This window comes from Chamaea fasciata, unplaced genomic scaffold, assembly GCF_029207755.1.
Source record: "Chamaea fasciata isolate MVZ Bird 193981 ecotype frontalis unplaced genomic scaffold, bChaFas1.0.hap1 SCAF_11, whole genome shotgun sequence".
Taxonomy (NCBI): Eukaryota; Metazoa; Chordata; class Aves; order Passeriformes; family Sylviidae; genus Chamaea; species Chamaea fasciata.
Window position 1 is genome coordinate 6,395,609 of NW_027094096.1, and position 22,865 is coordinate 6,418,473.

The window sequence follows — 22,865 nt, forward strand, 5'->3', positions numbered from 1 at the left end:
CAGTAGCATTTGCAGCCAGAGAAGTGCTGAGTTACTTCCTTGTGTTGGTGTGTGTGTGTGCTCTGTCTTTCCCACCTTCTCTCACTGCAGATGCCCTGAGATAACTGAAAAGTCTGTTCCAGAGCTGTTCTCCTGCTGTTGGAACCTTGGCTGTGCTGAAGAATGTGCATTTTTTATGAGGGGGAGGAGAAGGAGCCGTGTTTATCCTGGAGGGAGATGTCACAGCAAGTGCAGACTTCTGAGGTGCTTTTATCTGGGGCTGCAGGGTTTCTCAGGCATTCTCTGCCTTTGCAGTGTCAAACCTCCCTTGGAATAATCACCTGGCCCTGGAAGCTTTATAATTAATGAAGCTGGAGAGGGGTTTGTATCTTTGAATTTATGCCTTCGATAGCACTAAAGAATTTCTTGCATACTTGCAGGGCAAAACCAATGTTTGTTTTCTGTTTGAGACAAAAGCGTGGAACTTTATTTGCAGCACTTCCTTTTGTACATCTGTAGAGTGGGAAGCTATGCAGGCTTCATCTGTCTTTAGTGTGTTACAGATGTTCTGCTGTGGGTGTGACAGTGCTTGGGGTCACTATTTAGTTTGAGGGGTTAAAGAATCCGGGACTCTGTAGATGTGTGGAATTGCAGGTGCCTGGGTTTTGCAGAGTTGGGTTGCAGGAACCCAATACTCCCCAAGGTTGTGCTGAGCAGGGGCCAATAGTACATAAACTGTCCTCTCTACTCTCTTGGGGTGTTTGTTCCCCTGCCATCTTGAGACAGAAATAGAGCACGTGGGCTCAGAGAGAGGGCTTGTGGAAGTGAGTCTTTGAGACAAGGAGCAGGGACTGTGTTCACAGCAGTGTCACCTGCAGAGAGGCTTTACCAAAGTGTCTGTTGGTGTGCTTGTGCCTATTTGTGTACGTGTAAGTAAACCTCAGATGTGTGGTTCCATGAAAAGTGCCTGTACTTTGGTATCTTTGACCCTGTTCGGTGGAAGAAGTTGTTTTCTTTAGCCACTGAGCTCTCTGGGATGCTTCCTTATCCTGCCATTGTAAGAAGTGACGTATTTGACTGGATCAGCTTGACCTGTGAAATGAAAGCTACTGCAGTGTGTCCTCCTTGATCTGAAAAGTGGGATCTGAGAAAAAAGAACCCTTCTGCCAGGCACCAAAATAAACCAGGGCTGTCTGTGCTGACAGACAATACTTGCTTTAGCCTTCAAGGTCCTTAGGCAAACAAAAGATCCCTGAGTCTGCCTTGCATCTGGCTGCTCAGTCTGTGTTGATGCCCAGGGAGCGAGTGCCTGCTGGGCTCCACGGCTTGTTAGTGTTCCTGCAGGGAGGAGCTGCTGCCACCAGTTTTTGAGGGCAAAGACACTGAGCTGTTTAGGGGAGGACTTAAATCTTACTTTTATGTTGCATATGGAGCCTCTTGTCACCAAGTACAAAAAGACCCCGAAGCTTTGCTGTGCTCCCAGCTTACCCTGGAGTAAGCCCTGTTAGCTTACATGTTGTGTTTATGCTTGCAGCTCCTGTCTGCAGCAGCCTGCATCCTCACAGAGAGAGCTGGCCCTGGAATCCGGCTGCAGGTATTGAACCTGCTTAAATGGGAACTCAGCCCTGGGTGCTGGGGTCAAAGGAGTAACGTAGGAGTGAGCCTGCTGCAGGTGGGCAGCCCTGGGAGTAATTCCTGCCACGCAGTCACTGAGGAGGGAATGTAGGAACAACCTACCTCTTTTGTGTGGAAAATGCAGCCGCTTTGGGAAGAGAATTCATATTGTTTGGTCAATGAAACAGAGTGCAAAAACATAACAGGTTTATTTTCCATTCAAGCTCAAACATAATACCTCTTGGGTCATGCTAACGCTCACAGGCATCTAAATTGGTTATGAAAATGTTGCTCCATCTCAGCATGTGCATTGTGGTGAGATTCAGTAGAAGCCCCCCTTTGCCTTGTGCATGGAGGCATTTTCCAAGAGTACAGCACCAAATGGTTTGTTACATGATAATAATGTCACTCATCCTGCTGTCCCACGTAACCCCGTCAGTTTGTAGTTGCAGTATTGCATAGACACGTTGGAGGAAGGAGTGATTTCTGAGAACTTTATTCTGATTTTTACTGCAGTTTTGGTTATGGAAATATCCATGTGCTTCAGGTATGATTACAGCAGAAAAAGTGTCTACAATACTCTAATATAAAAAGGTAAAAATGATTTTGTTTAATGTATTTAAGAGTCAGTGTAAAAAGTATTTTTCCAGTATTATTGAAATCTGTAAGACAGTGAAGTGACAAGGAAACTTCATGTTGTGTCTTCTTCCCAACTCTTCTCTCTCCTTGGATGTATTTTGCAGCTTTACTACAGCTAAACAGAAACATGGTTCAAATATCACGAAGTTCCTCATGTCCAGTGTTGCTGCTCAAAACTAGGGTGCACTTTCTTCATCCTGCCCCTTAATTAGGTGAATTCTGGGAGTAGCCCTCGTAAGACTTTTCTTATGGTCCGTAACTTGGAAACCAGCAATCCCTGCTGGCACAGAATGCCCTGCAGACAGTCAGTTGTTTTCTTCTAAATATTTGTCTGGACAGTGTTACTGAAATGTAGGCGAGGGTTTTATCTCATGTCTTCTACTATTGCTCTTTTTTTAACAGGATTTTCTGCTTCCTTGACCCTCTTTGAGCCTGCAGTCTGGCAAAAGCCTGCATGTGTTGTCCTGCATTTGTTGAAAGAACAGATTTGGTTGAGAGAATGAGCAATCTCCTAAAGCTGTGCTGGTTTGGGGCACGTTGGGGAGCTTGGTTCATGCAGGTGAGTGGAAGAACAAGGAGTGGGCGTTACTGGGTCTCAACTTCGTATTTGAGGACGTGCGAGTAGAAGCTGTGGTTGGCATTCTCGTGCACCATCACAAACACCTCTCTGCACCCCGAGGTGTTGCAGGTTCCCTCCCAGTAGCCCTTGTTCTGGGTGAGAGGGTAGGTGTTCTCAGCCTGGACCAGCACCTTGGCAATGCCGTGCATTTTGAGTTTGAACTGGACATTGCGGTTGGCCGGCAGCAGGCCCGAGAGCGGCTCCAGGATCTCGTAGTCTTGCAGCCACTTGCTGTAGCTCTGGGGGAAGGCTGGCCACTTCACCTCCGTGTTCAGGCACCTGATGAGGTAGTTGAAGATGTAGTCGTAATTACCAGGGTCCGACTTCTTCTTGGAGTAGATTTTGAGCACGAAGTTCCCTGCGTGCGGGAGGTGGACCTTCAGCTCGACCTGGCTCCCGCGGTGGATCTGCAGCACGTGCCGCCGGCCCATGTCCTGGGCCAGGCTGCTGCCGTCGGTGTGCAGCGAGGTCAGGACGCTGATGTCCTTGCCCAGGGTGAAGGTGAGGGAGCAGCGCCCGTCGTTGGTGTGCAGGACGGGCTCGCGGTGCGACGGCCGCAGGAAGCCGTGGCGCTTGGAGAACCAGCTGGGCCCCACGGGCTGGTGCAGGTCCTTGGGGAAGCGCATGGCCTTGTCCACGGACTCGCACTCCACCACGTACTCCACCACGCACTTGTAGACGTCATCCGAAGCCTCAGCCTTGGAGGGCTTGGCAAAGATCTCCAGCTTGTGGCTCCCTGTCTTCTGTGGGTAGATGTCCAGCTCCATGCCGTGTTTTTTCAGAGTCATCAAACCGTGTTCATCTGTTCCCTTCAGCTTAAACATAAATAACGTGCCAGGACGGCAGTCCACGGATACCGAGGCTTTTCCATTTACTGGGAAATACAAAAGAAAAGAGGCTGCATAGGAGTGTCAGTGCATGTACCCCCTGTTCTGGGAAAGCTAATCTGGCCCAATAATTTGCTGTTTCTCTAGAAGTAAAACCAAGAGCTGCAGCTGGCAGGCCATAACTTGTCAGCTGTCTGCTTAGACCAGTGTCCCTCAGAAAGAATGAGAGTGGCTTTTGCTTGGGAGATGTGCATTTATCCTGTTCTGGTACACCCTGACGTGGAGCTGTGATCTGATAGAATGTGAAAGCCTGTGTGAAATGTAACTGAAAGTACCAGATCAGGCAAGACTGGATGGGGGTTTGGGGCGACCTGGTCTAGTAGAAGGTGTCCCTGCCCATGGTGGGGGCTTGGAATGAGATGGACTTTAAGGTCCTTTCTGACTCAAACCAGTATGGAATTCTGTAATTCTGTGATCATGAAGGGCTGAATTAGAGGTGATGAGACCTGATTGCCAGCCCAGTAGCTGCTCCCAAGAGCTTCAAAGTGCAGGAACTCTCCAGTATGTAGATACGAGATTAATCTACCTCCCTGTGAGCCTGTTCCCAAACACCTTCGATCTTCATTATGTCCTAAAATGTTGATGTCTGTAAGTTTTAGCTCTGTCCTTAGCATTCACATACTAGCCATCCAGTTAAATTCCTGCCGCTCTTGGAAAATCCAAGGGAGAGGGTCTTAAATGTGAGCCTTGTTCAGTTGTGGCACCCGCGTCGTTTTATGTTAAAAGAGCTGCTGGACTCACTCAGGTTGCTCAGTATTGCCTGAAGAGGTGCACAGGGGTGTGTGTTGGATGTGGGAGGCACGAGGGAAGATGCTCCGTGGCTTCTCCGTTACCTGTTTGGATGATGGGAGTGTCTGGGTGTACAGCCAGCAGCCCCAGCATGTAGAAGTTGCTGTTGCGCAGCATGTTGTTCTCAAACTCCTTCAGCGTCAGCGTGGGCTTAAGAAGCTGCCAGTTACTGTTATCTGGGAAGTGATTGTTAATGAACAGGGCCGGGTGAGTCAGAAAGTAAAACTCATTGTACCTGGGAGAAGGGAGAAATTAGGGAAAATGAGTAATTACGCATAGTGAATTCTTCCCCCGCACAGTGGCGGTGGTTTCAGCAGGAGGATGTTGGAGTGGTTGGAGCTGCTGATAAACTGAGATCCGTGGGTTTGAAATTCCCCTGGCAGAAAAGAAACCTGAGCTTTGGTCTTCTGTTTCCAGGGCAAATGCTGAGCTTTGGGATAAACCCTGGGTATCTGCACTATTTCCTTGCACCCACAGGCTCCTGGAAAAAGAGGGAGGCACTGGGTGTTGACTGCAATCAATTCACAAAAGCTGTGACTCGAGTGCCACAGACTATTGCCTAATCTGAAGATGTGACAAGCAAACCCAGTTGGCTTTTAGCAGTTTGTGACTTGCTGCTCAGGGCTACTACCTCTCTACAGGCTGTTCTCCATGCCTTGTACAGGCAGCCTGGATACCTTGCTCATGGCTTTGGGTCTTCCTGTGGCACCAAATGTGTCTGGTTTGCCAATCCTATCAACTTTCCTTCTGCCTTTGAGGAGGGTTTATGTACCAAGATAGAGGAGGTTCTTTACCTGTGGGTAAACGTGGTGAAGGAATCGTCCACAGAGCCGCTCCCCCAGGTGCTGTCCAGTAAATGCCACCTTCCCTCAAGGTAGACAGCGTTCCAGGCGTGGTCAGAGTCCCCTGTAAAGGTCTGCCCTGTCTTGTACCCGTGACCCTTGGCATGTCCTGAGAGCTTCTTGCACTGAATCCCTGCAAGGCTGAAAGGAAATGATAAGCTGCAGCAGGAGAGTTCTGTTTTAAACCTGTCAAGTACTTCTGGGGAAGGAGAAAAGGTGATGATGCCCGAGGTGTTGGATGGGGCTGTTTGTTGTTTTTGCACAGAGACTCAGAGAGCATCCTGCTGGAGGGAAGGGCCTTTTCTCTCACAGTTTTGTATGTTCCCTGTCTTTTTGCCTGATGCACCATCAATTCAGCACTGTTAGAGGATGACAAGATAAAGTGTGCTTAATTGCTCTCTGTCTTGTTACTCAGTGGAATCCCTTTGCTGCTGTCCACAATTAGCCCATGTAATTACAAATTAAAAGCACAGGCTGTTCTCTCCCCGTGACGGTGGGCCTGGTGTTTGACACCAGCTAAGGTATCTCAGACCTCATGGGATTGTGGATGCTGATTTGGTTTCCTGAAAGAATGAGCTTGTACTTGCCTGGGGTAGAAATGATTAAATAGTCTCTTTCTAAAAACATGATGAATACCTGCGTGGATGTGTAAATAAGATTTAAATAAGCACAGTGTTAATAAGCTCTCTGCTGATGGATTCTAACATTGGCATCTTATTTCACCATTAATCTAAAATTGCTTCACTTGGAGCGTTGTCTTTTGTGTAGGACAGCACTGACATTTTTCTTCTTCATTGAGATGTGTGTTAAATGGAACAACTGCCTTAAGTAATAAAGAGTGCAGGCTTCCAGAGCGAGATTGTCTGCATAATGTGGGTTTAGCTCAGGAGAAAAGTGATATTTATGGGGAAGATAATTAGCATGGTTGTTAAGAAGTCGAGGCCTGATAACAGATACTGGCTGGCAATTGGCAGTGCAGTGGAGCTTGTAGGGAGGGCTGCTTTTTCCAGGGAGAGGATGCTGGTTTCCAGGGGAGGTGGGCACTTCAGCAAAGGAGAGGATGGAGCAGTGATAGCAGGCACTGCCTGTTCCATGAGTATCCAGAACAAACAGGCAAGGCTGGAAGGAATGCCGCAGAGAAGCCTGGTGCTGCAGGTGGTCTGGAAAGCCCTTGTCAGCATGCAGGCCCCTGTGAGTCAATTTCTAACGTGGAGCTGGGCAGTAAATCTGGAACAACTCCACTGACAAGACTGGTGAGAGCTTGGATTTGCATGATGTAACTGAGACTAGGAGCTGGCCTGGGAGCTTTGGTGAAGGTTTAATCCTAGGAGTTTCAAGGAGCTAAGTACCAAATTCCCACTAATTTCATGGGGATTGGTGTCTAATCCTTCCAGGCTTCTCTAGACATTCTTGTTAGCTGGGATATTCAGAGGGAACATTAAGGGGCAAGTTCTGCTCTCAATTACAGTGAATGTTGGCAAAGCAGCAAAAAGAGTTTGTGCTTGAATGTGTTCTCAAAAAAAGTTCTCAAAATAAAGACCAGAGCATTTCCACTGGTCTCTCTAGTAATGGACAGACAAAAATCCAAGCTAAAACATCCTGTAAAGGAGCAATTCTGTACTGGTGAAAAGGGTGCTTATGTCTCTCGTGTCAATGACTTCATACAGATAAATTAAGCAGGCAGAGAGGAGATTAGGAAAATCTCCAGAACTGGCTGAAGTGGCAGTGTGAGGTTGAAGATGACCTAGATACAAAATGGACTGGAAGAACTGAATTAAGAAACAGTTGGCAACATTTGCTTGGTGCAGCAAAGAGATTAAACACAATGTTGCTTTTCTGCCTCAAAAACTGTAGGAAATAGTCCAGCTCTTACTCCAGGTGTCACTGGAATTCAATGGCATCTTCTTCCCTTTGATTTTAGATTGATCATTTCATCTAAAAAAGGAGCAAATCTGGCTTCTCCAGAAGGAGACAGAATGGTTTATGCTTGTGGTAGGTAGGTGTACGCCTCTGTGCCTGAAAAGAAGGAAAGCTACTGCCTGCAGGAAATGGGAGAAGCAAGAGGATGTGAAATCTGGAATATTTACAGACTGGTTAGGAAGAAGGAGCAGCTAGCTAACTGGTCAGATCCCCTTTAGGCAGTGAGGCCAGCTTTGCTCCCCAAGGTGCTGAAACTTCTCCTGGGAAAATAATTGTTGTGCCTTCATTACTAACCCTGGCAAGTGTCTCCCTAATTTCAGGCTGCGAGGTTTGCCCTAAATTGGATTCATGAATTTGCACTGCCTCACTCAGCCATGCTACCTCCAAGAGTCCGCTTGTCAGCTGAGAAGCCAGTTCTTGATAAGTGCTGCTGAAATATTGGTCAGGAACCTGTGTTTGCATTCATTGCTATCACTACTGATGTTTGGAAAGTGATGCCTTATGGCCAGCTTCCCACTCTCCGTGCCCACCTTTCCTCTGTGACAGGAATCTCAGCTAATGGGAGGAAGTCTGGCTGCCAAAGCTGTGGTCAGAGGTGACAGTGTTGTGTCTGCAGCAGGAATTGTTCCCTCTGGCACTGGGACAAGTAGGACTCAATCAACATCAGCCTTCAGCAGGACTTTTGGGGAGACTCCTAGTGACTGGCAAATTGGTTTGTTAGTTCAAGTTCCCTCACAGGAGCTAGGGAAAAAAAGGCATGTTAAAACAGCTTTTTTTTTCCCCCCCAAAAACCTGGCTCTAAAAAGTCTTTCTATGAGACAAGTGTTCTTTGCCTCCTGCCTTTCTGCCTAGACTCAGTGTAACAGCAGCACAGAGCACGGGGAGAAGGGATGAGGAGGTCTCTGTGCAAGAACGGGGTGTTGTCTTTACAGTTTTTCAGGGCAGGAGCTAAACATTTTGCTAATATTTGACAATATAATAGTCTTGATGACTGAGAGGTTTCCTGAGTCACATAGTGACTAATCAGCCTGGAACTGAGGAATTGCGAGTAAATCAACAGTGCCTTTAAATAGTCAGAGATATCCTTGGAAAGATTAATGCTTTTAATGAACTAAGCATATGCTTTTTAATGAACAGATGCAAATTCCCCCCTTCCAACTGCTAATAACTGTTCCATAGGATGCAGCTATGAATGCATGCTCCACCATCCTATTTCTTTAGAAAACAAGATCCAGTGTCACAGAATGGTTTGGGTTGGAATGGACCAAATGTATATTGTGGGATAATTGACCAAAATGCATATTGTGGGATATGTTGTTGGCTGGAATAATTTACCACTTCAGCATCTGGCACACTATGCTGGGCTTTTTTTTTTTAAAATCTCTCCTTTTCTGGGTAGGTTTTGTCTGTTCCACAGTGAAAACCTCCTCAAATCCTTTTGGATGGTGTGGAAAGCCAATTGTTACTTACATGTGCTATTAATAACTAGTCTGTGATTTTTCCAAGGGAATGGAAGCCCCTTCCTGGGAGGGCCATGTTGCAAGCCTACCCTTTTAGGATTACTTTTAGGAAGTCCCTTCCAGTCTCCTGTCCCTGAGTTGTCAGGTCCAGTTTTCTCCTTTAGGGCAACCTTTCTGCTTAAGGCTGATCCCTAAACCTCCAAGCACCTTCATGGCTTTCCTTGCTGTGGATTTTAGGGGTTCCCCTTTCCTTAGGGATCAGAACTGGGGCTGCATCCCTGTGCTCCCTACCAAGGAAGGGGCTGCCTCTTAGAAATGGCTTTGTGACTGTAAAGCCCTGCTCTGTGGGGAAGTTCAGGTGTGTCCTGGGTTGAAGTATATTCTATCACCATCTTCATGAACTGTTGAAACCAGGTGAGGCAGTGCTCCCTGCCTCCTCCACTCTGGCTTATCTTCTGTTAATGGGCCCATCAGCACCTTTGCTACACAGCTCACAGATAACCCCCTCCTGGACTACCTCCTGTTAATGGGCCCATCAGGCCTTATCACATGACTCACCATCCCATTGTGGGATGCTCCGCCCAGAGGGAGAAACCAAGCATTCCAGCCTGGATATAAGCTGAGACTCTGAACACCAGAGGGGCGCTTACCCACTGGATTCCCAGAGGACCCGAGCTACCAGACCTTTCTACAGAATCACTGCTTCAGGAAGACCACCTCATCTGGACTGCTTCCATCACTACGCTCAGGTTGTATTCTGACTCTGTCAGTGGTCTTTTGTATTATTGCATCTATTTTATTTTACTTTCTTTCCTTTTTTCCTATTAAATTGTATCTCTGACTTGGAGCTGCTCATTTGTTTTGCCTTCAAACTACTACAAGGTGACTCATCCCCAGTGAAGTCCACGAGATTTTGTTGGCAGAAGAAAGGATTTTAGTCATTAAACGCCAATGATAGCTACAAAATGGGAATTGCAGTATTGGCCTCAAGAGTGCTGCACCTTGAGATCGGGCACAGAACAGAGTGGTAAGTGCAAGGCAGTCCCTGGGGTCCCTGTTCCTGGAGGGGTCAGGGCATCTCCGGAGGGTTTAGGAAAAGTTCCTCCTGGGATTCTGCCTACCTCTTGCAGGGGAGCATGTTGGAGACAGCACTCCTTGTTCAAATCTTGCCATGCTTTTAACCTTCACATCCAGATACCCCAAGGAAAATCCTACTTCTTCTAATCAAATTATCTCCGTGTTTTCATCTGCCATTATGTTAATGCAATGCGAAGCTCAGCAGATGGCACCAAGTAAATTATGCTGGGGAGGGGGGTGGAGGGAGTGGAGGAGAGAGCAAAATTGACCTTTCTAGGACTTGCTGTTTTTCCACAGCATGGCTGGAAAGCTAAAGTTCCATGTCCTGCTTAAAGTCACATCAGTCAATGCAAAGGCAGACAGGATAGGCACAAGGAATGTTAACTCTCGCTGGCATTGAATGCTTCTGAACTTAATTTACCTGCACATATGTTCAAAGAGCTCGGCATAGCCCTCACAAATGCTCTTGCCCATCTGAAGCACATCTCTGGGCTTGCTTGACAGCTGGCTTTTGTTGTGGTAGCCCACGACGTCGTATTCTGGGGGAAGGAACACAGACAAAAGTTCATCCAAAAGCCTGAGGCAATGGGACCGATGGGCGGCAGGAGCAACGCTCGGGTTGCTTTTCATCTCTGTGAGCAGAGGGGAGTGAGCCGTGGCTGTGCTGGGGAGAGTGCCCTGGACACTGCTGGGGCACAGGGACAGCTGTGTCCCTCACCACCTCTTGCTCTAAGCTTGGGCTGGGGTTCAGCAGTTGAATCCAAGTGGAAGGAAGACTTTGATTTTTGGACAAAATGGGTGTCCTCAGGAATTGCCCTCAGGTGGAGGATCTACAGTCTGAAGAGTTCCCAGTATAAACCAGAGCATGCTGCATTTGGGGGAGTCGCATTGGTGTTACCTCAAAAGAAACCACTGAGAGTTTTGCCCTCTTTACAAGCAATTTATATTAAAAATACTTGAAAAGCAACTTGTTGGGAAACACTTGAAATAGTTTGGTCCAAGTGAGCCACAGAACTGTAGAATGGTTTGGGTTGGAAGGGGCATTAAAGCCAATCTCATTCCAATCCCCTGCCAGGAACGGGAACATCTTCCATTAGACCAGGTTGCTCCAAGCCCTGTCCAGTCTGGTCATATCAATAGCTGGAAGCTCAGGAGATCTTGATTTGTTGGAATGAGTACACAACAGCAGCACAGCAGGACTCCTTCAGACAGAGCTTGTGGAACTGGTCTGGGAAGGTTAATTCAATACCGCTCAACCTTGGCCCTGTCCACAACCTCTTTCTTAAAATACAGATGTATTTTTCTGACAAAGCCCTCAGGAGTGCTGCATCAGCTGGTTCCCCCTCCCCTTGGTGCTGGGGCAGAGGAAGAAAAGCAGCAGCAGGCTCTGTGTGTGCTTTGATGATATGCTGCCACTACTTATCCTTTATCCAAGGGGCTTGGCCAATGCCTCCTCAGCTCCAGGCACTCGGAAAGGCTGCCTGCTCCACCCTGGCTGTTCACTGACCACCAGCAAGGCTGCAGGGCACTTTGAGGGGTGCTGGCTCCATGGGGCTTTCTCTTTCTGCCACAAATGGCAGCTAAAATACTTCCTTTAGTGCTGATACTGCATGGGTATTGCAGCCCATCACAGGCAGGAATTGAACAGGGTGGGAAGAGCTGCTCAGAGGGCAGTGTTCTCACTTAAAATCCATCCAAGGAAGGAGTTTGTCATCAGTGTAATTCCAGGATAGATCCATTGCATTTTTGCCAGCAGATTTATATTCCCAGCCCTGTTTCTTTTCTGTATGTGTAAGTAGGGGTCAGTCTTACAGGAAGGAATGATAACCAGGGCCAAGGTGGTGTAAAAGATCTTGTGAGGAGATCCCAGCATAGCTGTCAGGGCCACAGACATGCCCTGAATGTTGAGGAGTATGGACTGACTCCAACCAGGCCTGGCCCAGGTAGTGTGGGCAGAAATGGGTTAACAGTGGTAAGATAGAATAACCAGCGCTGGGTGAGTCAAAGCCTGGGCTTCAGGATATGCAGTAAAATCAGCACTCTCCATATTTCAGGGCAAGACTAAAGCAGTCTGGGACTGGCCTAACCATGCTAACCCTGTAGCTGCTGATCTCAGTGGGTGTGAGATGAGGCCAGTGCTGCCCAAACTGCTCTTTTCCTCTCCAACACTTGGCCTGCACTGCAGCAGTGCCCCATCACGATGTGTAGGAGGTGAGGGAAAGGACAGCTCTGCCTCTCTGCCCGCAAGACCTAATGGGAAAGAAACATTTTTGCTTATGTCATGCAAAACGCCATGATGTTGCATATCCAGTTTCCCCCCATCAAGGCACTGGGATGGCAAGAAGCCCCCTTTGATGTGCCAGACAGGAGGCACGAGTGCTGCCTCCTGCTCCTCTTCCCATCTCCTGGTTACTGTGTAACTCCGGCCTTGGGACTGAGTAGGAAAGGGCAGGGGAGCCCGAGTGGTTGCAGCTCTCTGGAGGGTTGAAAAGGTGCAGGTACAGGCAGGAACTGCAATCATACAGGTGCCAGTGTGGGACACGGAGCTGGGCAAGGCAGCTTGATGGTTCCTGGTGGTACCTGTGTGACACTGGGACCCTCCCAGAGCAAAGGCACCAGCATCAGACTGTGCTGGAGGGGCTGTATCAGGCTGGGGGGACTTGGCACAGGGATGGAGCTCAAACTTAGAAGGGTTTGAGTGGGAAGGGACCTTAAAAATCATCTCATTCCAACCTGCCTGCCACGGGCAGGGACACCTTCCACTAGAGCAGGTTGCTTCTGAAATCTGGATCGTCACCTGCTTCCTGTTCACCCCTTCAGAACTGGGCTGTGGTGGTGTTGGGTGGCTCTGAAGGTGACAAGCAGGCCTCTGGTGTTGGGCAACCTGGATTTTGCTCTGGCTCTTGGATGGTAGGGACTTGTCTGGTCACACCTCGCATGGAGTCACAGGTTAATCATGCACACACAAACCTCGTGGGGCCTGGCAGTGACAGGAGAGGGACTGGGAAACAGGTGGTGAGAGACCCTCTGGGTGCGTTTCTGGATAAAAACCTCCAGAAAGCCTTCATTCCACTCCCCACATGGAAATAACCCACAGATAGTGAGTAAACTGCCATGGCAGTGGGACAGGGGTAACAGCGACAGCCTTATCTTCAGCTGGAGACCTCAGCCTACCTATGTGATGGCATATCCACATCCATATGGCTCGGACCTTTTCCAGGTCAGTGCGGGCTTGTTTCAGCAGGGCTTTGACCAGCTCTTCCACGCTGTTCTTGACATTCACCTGTGTGTGGGGAGGAAGCATTGCAAGGTCACAGCGAAGAAATCCCTGTGGTAGATCTCCTGTCCTCCCCATCTCTTGTTCTTCTGAAGCCAGTGAGACCCCACCTGCCAGAGACTGCTCTGCCTCCAGTCTCCTGAAAAATAGAGCTACAGCGCTGTAGGCCCATGCATGATTATAGTTCCCAGAGGGGGATTTCTTTGCTAATGTTTAAAGAAAAAGGTTTTTCATTTGTTTGGGAGATTCTAATGCCAGTGCCCCACAGCTCAACCTAAGCTGGTGCTGGTGCTGGGAGCCAGGTTCATGGAACGCTGTTGGAAGGGAGCTGGGAGGAGGACAGAGGCAAAAGCAAGACTTACTTTTAATGCGTAGGCATCCAGCTTCTCTAATTGCTGCAGATCTACTGGCATGGATTTCAAAGAGGATTTGTCCCATGGATATGCTGGGAAGAAATGAGTTGTCACTGTTTTGGGAAGGGAGGGAGTGTTTTTCCTGGCAGTATGGTGGAACAAGGGGACAGAGCTCCTGCCTGGCCCCTGGAGACATCCATCAGCGGGTGCTTAGGGAGCAGAGGACATGAGGGCACCCGCAGGAGGTCCCTGCCAGCTGCATGGAAAGCAGGAGCCATCGTGTCTAGACTGCTAGGATTTGTGCAGTGCTGGAGTGTGAGCTGCCCCTGCAACTTTGGCTCAGCCTAACAGCATGGAAAATCCTGGGATATTGTATGGAGGGGCACAATGCAGAAGTATCAGGGAAAATCTGCACTCTGCAAGCCTTAGAAAACACATGACTTCTTAAAAAAACCCAGCAATAAAGAGCTGGGTTTCTCTAGGAGTTTTGCATGGTAAAGGGCCACAGTTCTGCAGGAATTCAGGCACATGGGGAATGTAACACTGGGAGCAGTTGTACTGAACCCGCTGTGCCTACCCTCTGCATCTTTGCAGGTTCTGAGCTCCTGGTTCTACTCGGTGTGAACAAAGGGTTAATAACTTGCCCTAATTAACCAGAAAACTGATTTTTTTTAACAGTCTTGGAATGAGCTGACAGTGCTGTCTCCCATCAGTGAGCCATGGGAATGGATGGACATATCCCTGTGCCTGTCTGCCAAAATCAGCATGTGGGCACACAGCACCTATTTCTTAACAGCCTGGTTTGTTTATCTGTATTTTCCCTGAAAAGAGATGTTACGCTGACCTGAAGAGAGAGAAAGCAGATAAATACATTCAAGGTTCCCACTCTATGGAGCTCTGAAAATTACTTTTTGCCTTTTTCGTAAGGAGATGGTCTTTTTTTAAAAATGTGGTTGTCAGGTTTAGATTTTGCCAGGTTATATCTGCAGAGGCTCAGTGCAGGAGCGGGATCCACAGTCTCTCGAACAGTCCTCTGCCTGTTTGCCTTCCCTGGGCGCAGGACCTTGGGCACATGTGGCATTCCCAAAGCCACTCCCTCTGCCATCCCAACGAACAACGGGGCTTGGGAAGCCGAGCACTCCCCGTGCTGATGGATAGTTACCGTGCAGGTCCTTTGCTCCCGGTGGCCGCGGGGCCTCAATCTTCTGGAATCCTGCAAAGCAGAGGAGAGAGAGGGAGGGAGGAGATTGCTGCCCGCAGGAAAAAGACAACTAGAAATAAATTATAGTGGGGAGCAGGATTGGGTGGAAAAAAATGGAACTGAGGCTCTTCTTTGCCCATTCCCTTCCATTTGGACATGGATGTCAGCTCCCTGTGAAGTGTGCCCCGCATCCCCTCCCTGCCACCCTGCAGAGCCCACGTTCCCCAGCAGACAGGCGTCTCCTGTTCTAGCCCGAGGGTTGAGACATCAAACCCCCACCATGGCCAAACCTCCCCAGGCATGGAAGAAGGGAGAGCTGAGCTCCAGAGCTGTTAGGTAACCCCAGAGGGAGCTCTGCGGCAGCTGGGGGATTGCTGAGGGACACTGGAGTGTCACCACTCACCTTATCCCAGGGCCAGAGGAGGAGGAGACACCCACACCCCAAGAGCAGAAGGATTTTGCTCCTCAAGCCCCAGTCATGGGCAGGGTCCAGCAGCATGTGCCCTTTAGCAGCCTCCCCATGGGAGGAACGAGCCTGCCTCCTCCTGGGAGCCTCCTCCCAGGGGAGGGAGAGCTGGGGGACACACCGTGATAGAGCAGAGCCTCACCTTTGTTGTCGTGTCCACTCAGCCTCTGGGAACCTGCAGAAAGCCAGGCAGGGTTAGTGGGATCCCCTCAGCCCTGCCCAGGCTCCCCAGCTGCAGGAAGGGATGATGGGCTGAGCCTGTGCCAGGGTTTAAAGCTGGGCCTGTACCTTTTCCCAAGGAGAGTCTCTTGATGAGTGGGGGGCTGGTATCCTCGTGGTGAATCTCCACTGTCACTTGGGTTCCTGCAAGAAACAATATGATAAACTCCCTGAAAAGGGGAAACTAACCAGGATATGGAGGAGAGGTCAGGAGTGCCTGCCGAGGCAGCTCTTAACTTTAGATAAAGCAGCAGCTCTGGTGAGAGCCAAGGTTTATCACCATATTAAAGAGCTCTTGATGGAGCTACAGCAAGCAGAGAATCAATGTCTTTCATTGATTTTTCTTGGAATTAAACAGAAGGGCTTGAGGTGATGAAAATGGTTGGATTTGTGATACTAAAATGTCTGGCAAAGCCCATTGCCTGTAAGAGGCAAAGGAGCCAGCTGAGGTCCAGGCATGCCCTGATGCTCCAGAAAAGCTTCCCCTGGAAACCTGGGCTCTGGTCTTTAATGTTTCAGAGAGGGAAATACCAGAAAAAGAGTGAGGGAATCTCTCATAAAAACTACCTGAACTTTTTGACAGAGACTGCATTTTTGGCAGGTATTTCAGAAGGGTTTGCAGCTCTCAGGGTTCCCTGGAGGAGCTCCGTGAGCTCCCGGGCTTCTGTTTTGGATCAGGCAGAAGTTACTCAGGAGACTGAAGGTCAAGATGTTAATGCACCTCGGGGCTGCCATCCAGTCACACCTCCTACACATTTATCAGGAGCCTCATGACATTTGGGGTTTGCCTTTAAAGTCAGCTCTTGGAACTGGCTAATTAGGTGGGAATCTGCATTTTCATCAAAGAATAAGTTTTTCTGAAGAATTTACCCTTAGAAAAGTGAAGTTTCTCCTGTGGTTATGCAGAGAGATTCAATGTCCTTTAAGCCCCAAAAGCAGAAAGCAAGAAAAACTGTATAAGCTGTAAAAACTTAAATCTTAGAGCTTGACTCCAGTTCTAGGATGGTTGCAGATATCAGGGTGTCAGAACTGAGTTGGCTGGTGTATTTTGTCAGTTGATTCAAAGATAGAATGAAGTTGTTTCTCAGAGAGAAGACTTCATGCAAATGGTTTGATTTCCTTCAAGCTTTTATATTTTATGGGGTCCTTTTTTATTGCTCAAGATTATTTATACTTTGCTTTTTTGTGGGTTTTCTTGCCAACTTTCACTTTCTAAGTTTTCCCCCATAAATTAAAATTCTTCATTTTCAAGAAACAAACTTAATGTGATGAATGCCTTCTGCTGATGTGTTTAAAAGGCATTAAACAAATGAAAAATGTAATTCCACAGGAATTTTTCAACGTGCTATATCACTGCTTTAAAAACTGGTGGTACGAAATGGTTGCTGGTGCTTTTATGTTCTTTTATTTAATTATTCATGATCGAGATATCCTTCATAAAGAATCATAGAATGGTTTGCGTTGGAAGAGACCTTAAAGATCCTCTTGCTCCAGCTCCTTGCCACCAGACCAGGTTGCTCCACGCTCAGAGAAGCGCTTGCTGTTCTCCCTGTGTTTTGTGGCCAGGCAAGTCCTTGGCCAACAAGTGCTTAGAGGAGCAGCTGTGCCAGGGTGGGATATTCTCTCTCTTTTTGGACATTCTGAGAGTACTTTATTGGAGAAAAAACTTGTTGGGAGCTCAGTGAAGACCTGCTGTGTCTCTTGGGTCACCACTTACCTTTGTCAGGGCCTGAAGTGATGGGTGGTGTCTGCTCACAGGGCTCTGTGGGGCCGCGCCGGCCTGGGGGCACAAAGAGAAACATCTCAGTGCCTTGGAGAGAGTGGAACAGTCAGCAAGGATGGGCTTAAATCAGCCCTGCTCAGCAGGGAGGTAAGGAATGACACAGGAAGCTCAACCCTGTTCTTCAGATTCAAAGCTCAATCACTTCTGGTCTGGGGTGCCTGACCCCTCTCCCGAGGGATGCTCCAGCCCAGGCTGCTGCTGCTTGGGGCAGGGGTGCTTGGACCAGGGGGTGTTTGGAGAGGTGTGTGGGAGAAGGGCACTGCTGGGGGCTTGGAGGCAAAGTGGGAACTTAGGTGTGGTTGTCAGCAACTCATCCTCACCTCTCCCTTCTGGGAGACCCTGCCTTTTGGACCTGGAGTCCTCAGGGCAGAGGGAGGTGTGGGCAGCACTCGGTGTGCCCAGGGCTCACACAGGTGGAAGCAGCACAAGCCCGTGCCTTGGGGAGGAAGCAAATGCCAGGGGACACCGAGCCCTCGCTCCGGGCTCTGGTGGGTGCTGCCCAGGCTGAGCTCTCACTCTTTTTCAAAGCCTCCTGGGATCCCCATCCCACCAGCCACCAGGGGGGAACCTGGATCTCACAGCTTGTCCGAGTCCGTTCCTGCTGTGTGGCCGTGACAAGGACAAGGATCTTGTGGAGTGGGGCCACAGCCTCTTTGACTCCATGAGGCTGGGGATTATATAAGATTGAAAATATTGTGGCAGCACAAGGGGTGTCAGAGGCCTCATAAGGACCCTGACAGGGCTGGTGAAAGGACAATTCATTAACCCTTATGGTGCCTGAGGAGCCAAAGCTCTGCCTGCTCCTCTGGCGTCTGAATTCCCCCCTCCCAGGGGATTAAATTGTGCTTAAGGTAGAGCTGCAAGGGAAGGATTCCCCTGTGTGTGCTAAATACCCCTGCCATTAATTCAGGGTGGGAAATGATCAATACCAGCCTCTTACTCACTCGTAGAGGAGGCTGACTCTGCAGCTCTGGTTGCAGAACCTCTTGAGCATGACCGAGGGACAGAACACAGGATATTTATCTGCTTCCTGGAGTGGAGGCTTTTGTTATCTGCTTTGTAAAAAAAGCCCCAAAGTAGTGCCTTGCCATGAAATATTGTTTGCTCCTAGACTGTGTGCAGTCTCCAGCCACCACTGATTACAGAGGGATTGGATCAAGGCTCCTTCCAGGCATCCTGCTGGGAGCAGCCATGGCTTTTGCACGCTGCTATTACTGGACCTGTGGAGCCAAAGTTCCTCCTTGGTGTAACTAAAATCCACTCTCTAGTACCATGAAAATTACCAGTGTCTTGCTCTACCTTTGTCCCTGCCTTTCTCTGCTAAGCCATGGTAGGCTTAGACTGCCAGGAGAACAAGTGGGATGGTCTGAGTCCCTCCCCTGGGAGCTGCTCCATAGTTCTGGGCCACCTCCTCAGATGTTCCTCCTCAACTATTTTAGGGCTTAAGGCCTGGGAATTGGCAGTGGAACATTGAGAACTAGAATCCACATCATTCCTGGTCAGCAATCCCACCTGCCTTGTGCTTGGTCTCTGAGGGGGAGAGATGGTTGAAAAGGTTCTTTGCATCCCCCAGACTCTACTTGAAGCTGTGTGAGTGCTGGGGAAGTCTCTGGAAGCTCTGGCTGCAACCTGAGCAATTGGGGGCACAGAATTTCCCCTGCCATCAGCTGGCTGTGAAATGTAAGAGCTCTGTGCACTTGTAATCCGAGCGAGCTCCATGGCAGGAGAATCCCTGCAGATGGATGTGCAGGGGCTCGGCAGTGCCTCCCCCGTGCATCCTGTCCATGGGGAATGGAGAGCACCGAGGGAGGGGATGCTTCCCAGGGCCCTCTGTGTTCCTCCACTGGGGCCTCTGAAAGCTCTGGAAAGGGACGGGTTGTGTGAAGCACTTCTATGCTCGAGAGACACAGCTTGGAGCTTTGGGTTGTGTGCTGGGGTCGGTTTCTCACAGAGGGAGAGGGTGACGTACCGTCCAGGTCTGTGCCCTGACGTGGCTGTGATCTGCTGTTTCCATTGCCATCACCCCTCAAACCTGTAAGACAGAAATGGGAGATTGGCAGGCTCCTCCTGGACTGAAGTGTTGGTGCTGCCTGAAGGCCAAACACCCTGAGCCCTTTCATGCAACCCATTATCCCAGCTGATGCCAGGTGTCATCAGGATCCACCTTCTGTCTCATCAGCAGCCTTGGCTTGCTGTTCTTGTTGCCAAAGTATGAAATACCAGGGGACAGAAAGTGCAATAGTCCAGGCCTAAGCTGCCTTGGTAGGATCTGCTCTTGTTTGAGCAGGTGCTGGATGCTGTGCTTGATGGAGCATGGACACAACTTTGTGATAGCTCTGCCTATAGTTGTTAGCCTGGGATTGGCTGTCTGAAAATTCAGCTTCTCTCCCAGGTTTTAGTGCAGGAATACTCGTTCTCTTCCCTTTACCTCTGCAGAGAGGCACCCCTTGCAATTGCAGAGCACAGCAGCAGCTTTTTGGAAGACCCTCTGCAGGACAGGGAGCTGGGCCAGGGACACTGTCCCAAACTGTAGCTATAAATGGCTCAGGACAGTGAGCCTCGGAGACAAAGCCTGGGCACGCTGCAAACAAAACAGTTCAGCTCCTGTACTCCAGGGCAGTGGCTGTTGGTGTGGAGCCCTCTCCCTGCTCCCCTTGCACAGCCCAGAGAGCCCGTGGGGACACCGCGGCGCCAGCGCAGGACACAGCAAGGTGCAAACACAGCCCTGGGATCGGTGTCCCCGTGTGTCCCTGCCCGTGCACCCGGGGCTGCACGCACTGGAGCTGGACAGGGCACAGCTCGGAGCGTGGCTCCAGCAGGGCACCAGCGGAGACACGCTGGGCTTCTGCGAAAAAGTTGCCATTTTGGAGTTTGGCAGCGTGTGTGCAAAGGGAAGAAAGAGGAGAGGAAGCCCAAATCCTGCTCCAAAGCTGCTGCTTCTCTTCTCCGTGTGCAGCTGCAGCCCTGCCCTCCCTCGCCCGGTGCAGGCGCGATGTTACCTGCGCCTCGGCCGCCTTCCGTCTGCCCCTCTCGCTGCCCCTTCTCCTTGCCCGCCGCCTCCTCGGGGCGCACAATAAGCAGCAGATTGATGGTGACTGCATTGGCATCTGTCTTTAAGTCCATGGTACCCATCAGCGCATGGCCGGGGCGCCGGTGCTGCCGCCGCTGCGCCGAGCAGCCGCGAGTGCTGCCCAGCCTTGGCACGGCGAGCGCGCTCCCGCCCCGCGCAGCCCCGGCCCTGCCAGCTGCACCATCAGGGCTCTGCCAAAGCCGACCCTAATGAAGAGGTTACAAGTCACCTTTGAAAGGAAATCGCAGGAGGGATCCGTTTCCTAAAGCAGAGGAAGGAGCCGCGTTTCGGGCGCGGGGGGGTCTGGTTTCAGAGCGTGCCCCCGGCTCCCTCCCCTCTCTCTGCCCTTTTCAGCTTCAAGCACTTGTCTACACTCAAATCCCCCAGCACCACTGTTCGCTGGGGGGGATTCGCTTCCCGGCGCTGACACAAATCCTTAAAAGGCTTTCTCGTTGGATCCTGTCCCCCGGCAGAACTCAAAGGATGCTTAGGAGAGTAAATAATAATAACTGCCGCAGGAGGAGGGCAGCGGTAGGGAGAAGGGGCTGGAAAGGGGACAGGAACCTTTGAAGCGGGGAGGATCGGTTTCTGCCGGACTGCCTGTCGTGGAAAGAGACAGCAGAGAAGGGAATTGCAGGCTGCAATCTCGACTGTCCCAAAGGACCCAAAAAACCCCACCTCTCTGCCCCATCAACCTCCGAGCCCGGCTGTCTGGGGTAGCTGGACACGGCTGATCAAAAAGGAAAGCCCTGCAAATCCCTGGCTTTCTAGTAACTGTCCCAGCCCACAAAACGGGGGACATGAAGGGTTACAGTGCGGGTTAGACGGGCTCAGCTGGTCCCAGCGGCTCGCAGAAGGGGCTGGCAGGGACACGGGTTCTAATTTTACCCCTGGCCCCAGTCCCGGCCGTGCTGCCAGCCCCCGCCCTGCTCGGGGGTCCCGGGGGAGCGACAGCACCTGTGGGGCTGAAGGGCTCTCCGGCAGCTTTGGGAAAGGTTGTGGGAGGCACCCGCTGGTAGAGAGGGGGTTCGAGATCTTGGCGGGGGCAGGGTTTTCAGGTAGGAGTGTGAGAATTGGGGTCTTCTGCCTGTAGGTGGGGGAATTTGTTGTCCTAGATGCATGGGCAGGAACTAGTACTACTACCTGGTGTTAGGTTACTGTGTTTGGAGACACGGGTTTTCCCGTGGATCTCTATATAAAACCTGTCCCCTCCCAATCTCCTGCCCCTTTTCTGTTCCTGAGCCTCTTCCAGGGCATGGATAGCTGATACGTCCCCGTGCAAATCCAGCCCTAAGCAGCTCCTCAGCATATCCAGAAATAGCGTGTGGCCACAGGGAACCTGCATCATCCAGCTCTGCTGGTACACTACGGTACAGTCCTGAGCCCCCTGGGCCCCCCTGGATGGTGCCGCAGCATTCTCACCAAGATGGGAGCACCAGGGATGGCATGTGCCTGTAACCCCCAGTAATGTGTCCAGAGTCCCACGCCAGGGTGGGTGACAATGTTGTTGGGGCCCAGGTTCTGATCTTTAGTTCCTGCATTAAAGGAATTTTTATTTCAGGGGTCCCCGGTTCAGCTCTGACTGTGAGGAGCTGGCTGGAGGTGGTTAAACCTGGTGAGGAGGTTAAACCTGGTGAGGAGGGGGACAAGGATGAGGAGGAAGGAGGGCCAGATGCATGCTGAGTCGTGCTGGACTCTGCCAAGCAGATTTCCAAGCCATCTGGGGCTTGCCCATCTCCATTTCAGGTCCCTGAGATTTATGGCTGGAGTGACTTTCTAATCACAGTTTCACCATCTGCCTGTTGGCCTTTAGCACCCCCCTGTCACCTGTCACTGAGCCCCACAGCTCCTGCCTGGTCCGGAGCACCCTTTCCTCCCTGGCTCTCACCTGGGGTGCAGCCCTTGCTCCTGCCATCTTTTCTCCCTTGCATTCCAGGTGGGACAGTCTGCTCTCCTGAACTATTCATTAGCATAGCTGAATCCTAAGCCTGGTGTCGCCCACGTCCTGCACCAAAATCTGCTCCAGCCTTCTTCACTCTGCTCCTGCCTCCCATTCGCAGGGATTTCCCTGCATGTCCTGGCCTCGCTGCTCCTCCAGGTCTGCTCTTGTCCTCGTTCCTCTCCAGCTCCAAAGAGGCCCTGTGATGGTTCACATCTGGGGATGTTGGCAGGAGCCAGTTCCAGTGGTGCGGCCCAGGCCATGCAGGGACCTGAGCTGACCTCGGTGTGCACTCTCTGGTGGTACCAGCTGATGTTGAGCTCAGACGTTTCTTCCCTGGCAGCCCTGAGCTGGAGCATGTGGAGTTTGCTGCCTTGGGGGCTGCTGGCACTGCCCTTCCTGCTGGGCTGAACAAATCACTCGAGCCTCCTTTTCTCTCTCTCAGTGATGAGGTGGCTGCTCCTGGCCTGGCTGCCCAGGGGCTGAGAACCCCACTTTCCTCCTGCACCAGCCTCCCGCGTGTCGTGCCACAAGGTGTTTCCAGCACACCGAAGGCATTTACAGGGAGCTCATGCTTTCCTAGCAATGCAATCTTCAGGGAGATGGTGGTTGCGTTTGAAAGGCTCTTTTGCATTTTCCTTTCTTCTCTTTTATCCTCTTTTTTTTTTTTTTTTCCCAGATGGGGGAAAGGGAAGGTTTCTGATGGTGATTTGTGGCATGTGCCAGGAGGA

The 22,865-nt window shown here is 50.5% G+C and overlaps 1 protein-coding gene across 1 annotated transcript; it reads right to left on the reverse strand.

Moving 5' to 3' along the window:
* Positions 1-1,823: 1,823 nt before the first annotated feature.
* KY (kyphoscoliosis peptidase) lies at positions 1,824-20,356 on the reverse strand. Its single transcript, XM_066194167.1, has 12 exons — positions 20,125-20,356; positions 19,095-19,157; positions 17,060-17,122; positions 15,412-15,486; positions 15,266-15,298; positions 14,619-14,669; positions 13,466-13,548; positions 13,001-13,109; positions 10,248-10,365; positions 5,322-5,510; positions 4,572-4,762; positions 1,824-3,725 (listed from the first exon to the last, which is right to left on the reverse strand). The coding sequence occupies exons 1-12, from the start codon at positions 20,255-20,257 to the stop codon at positions 2,818-2,820; spliced, it is 2,016 nt and encodes a 671-aa protein (XP_066050264.1). The 5' UTR covers positions 20,258-20,356; the 3' UTR covers positions 1,824-2,817.
* Positions 20,357-22,865: the final 2,509 nt, after the last annotated feature.

Coding starts and splice junctions, on each gene's coding strand:
- KY (XM_066194167.1), bottom strand. CDS start 20,257: ATGGGTACCATGGACTTAAAGACAGATGCCAATGCAGTCACCATCAAT. Junction 14,670..15,265: donor GAGTGGACACGACAACAAAG/GTGAGGCTCTGC, acceptor TCTGCTTTGCAG/GATTCCAGAAGATTGAGGCC. Junction 13,549..14,618: donor GGGAGCAAAGGACCTGCACG/GTAACTATCCAT, acceptor ATTTCTTCCCAG/CATATCCATGGGACAAATCC.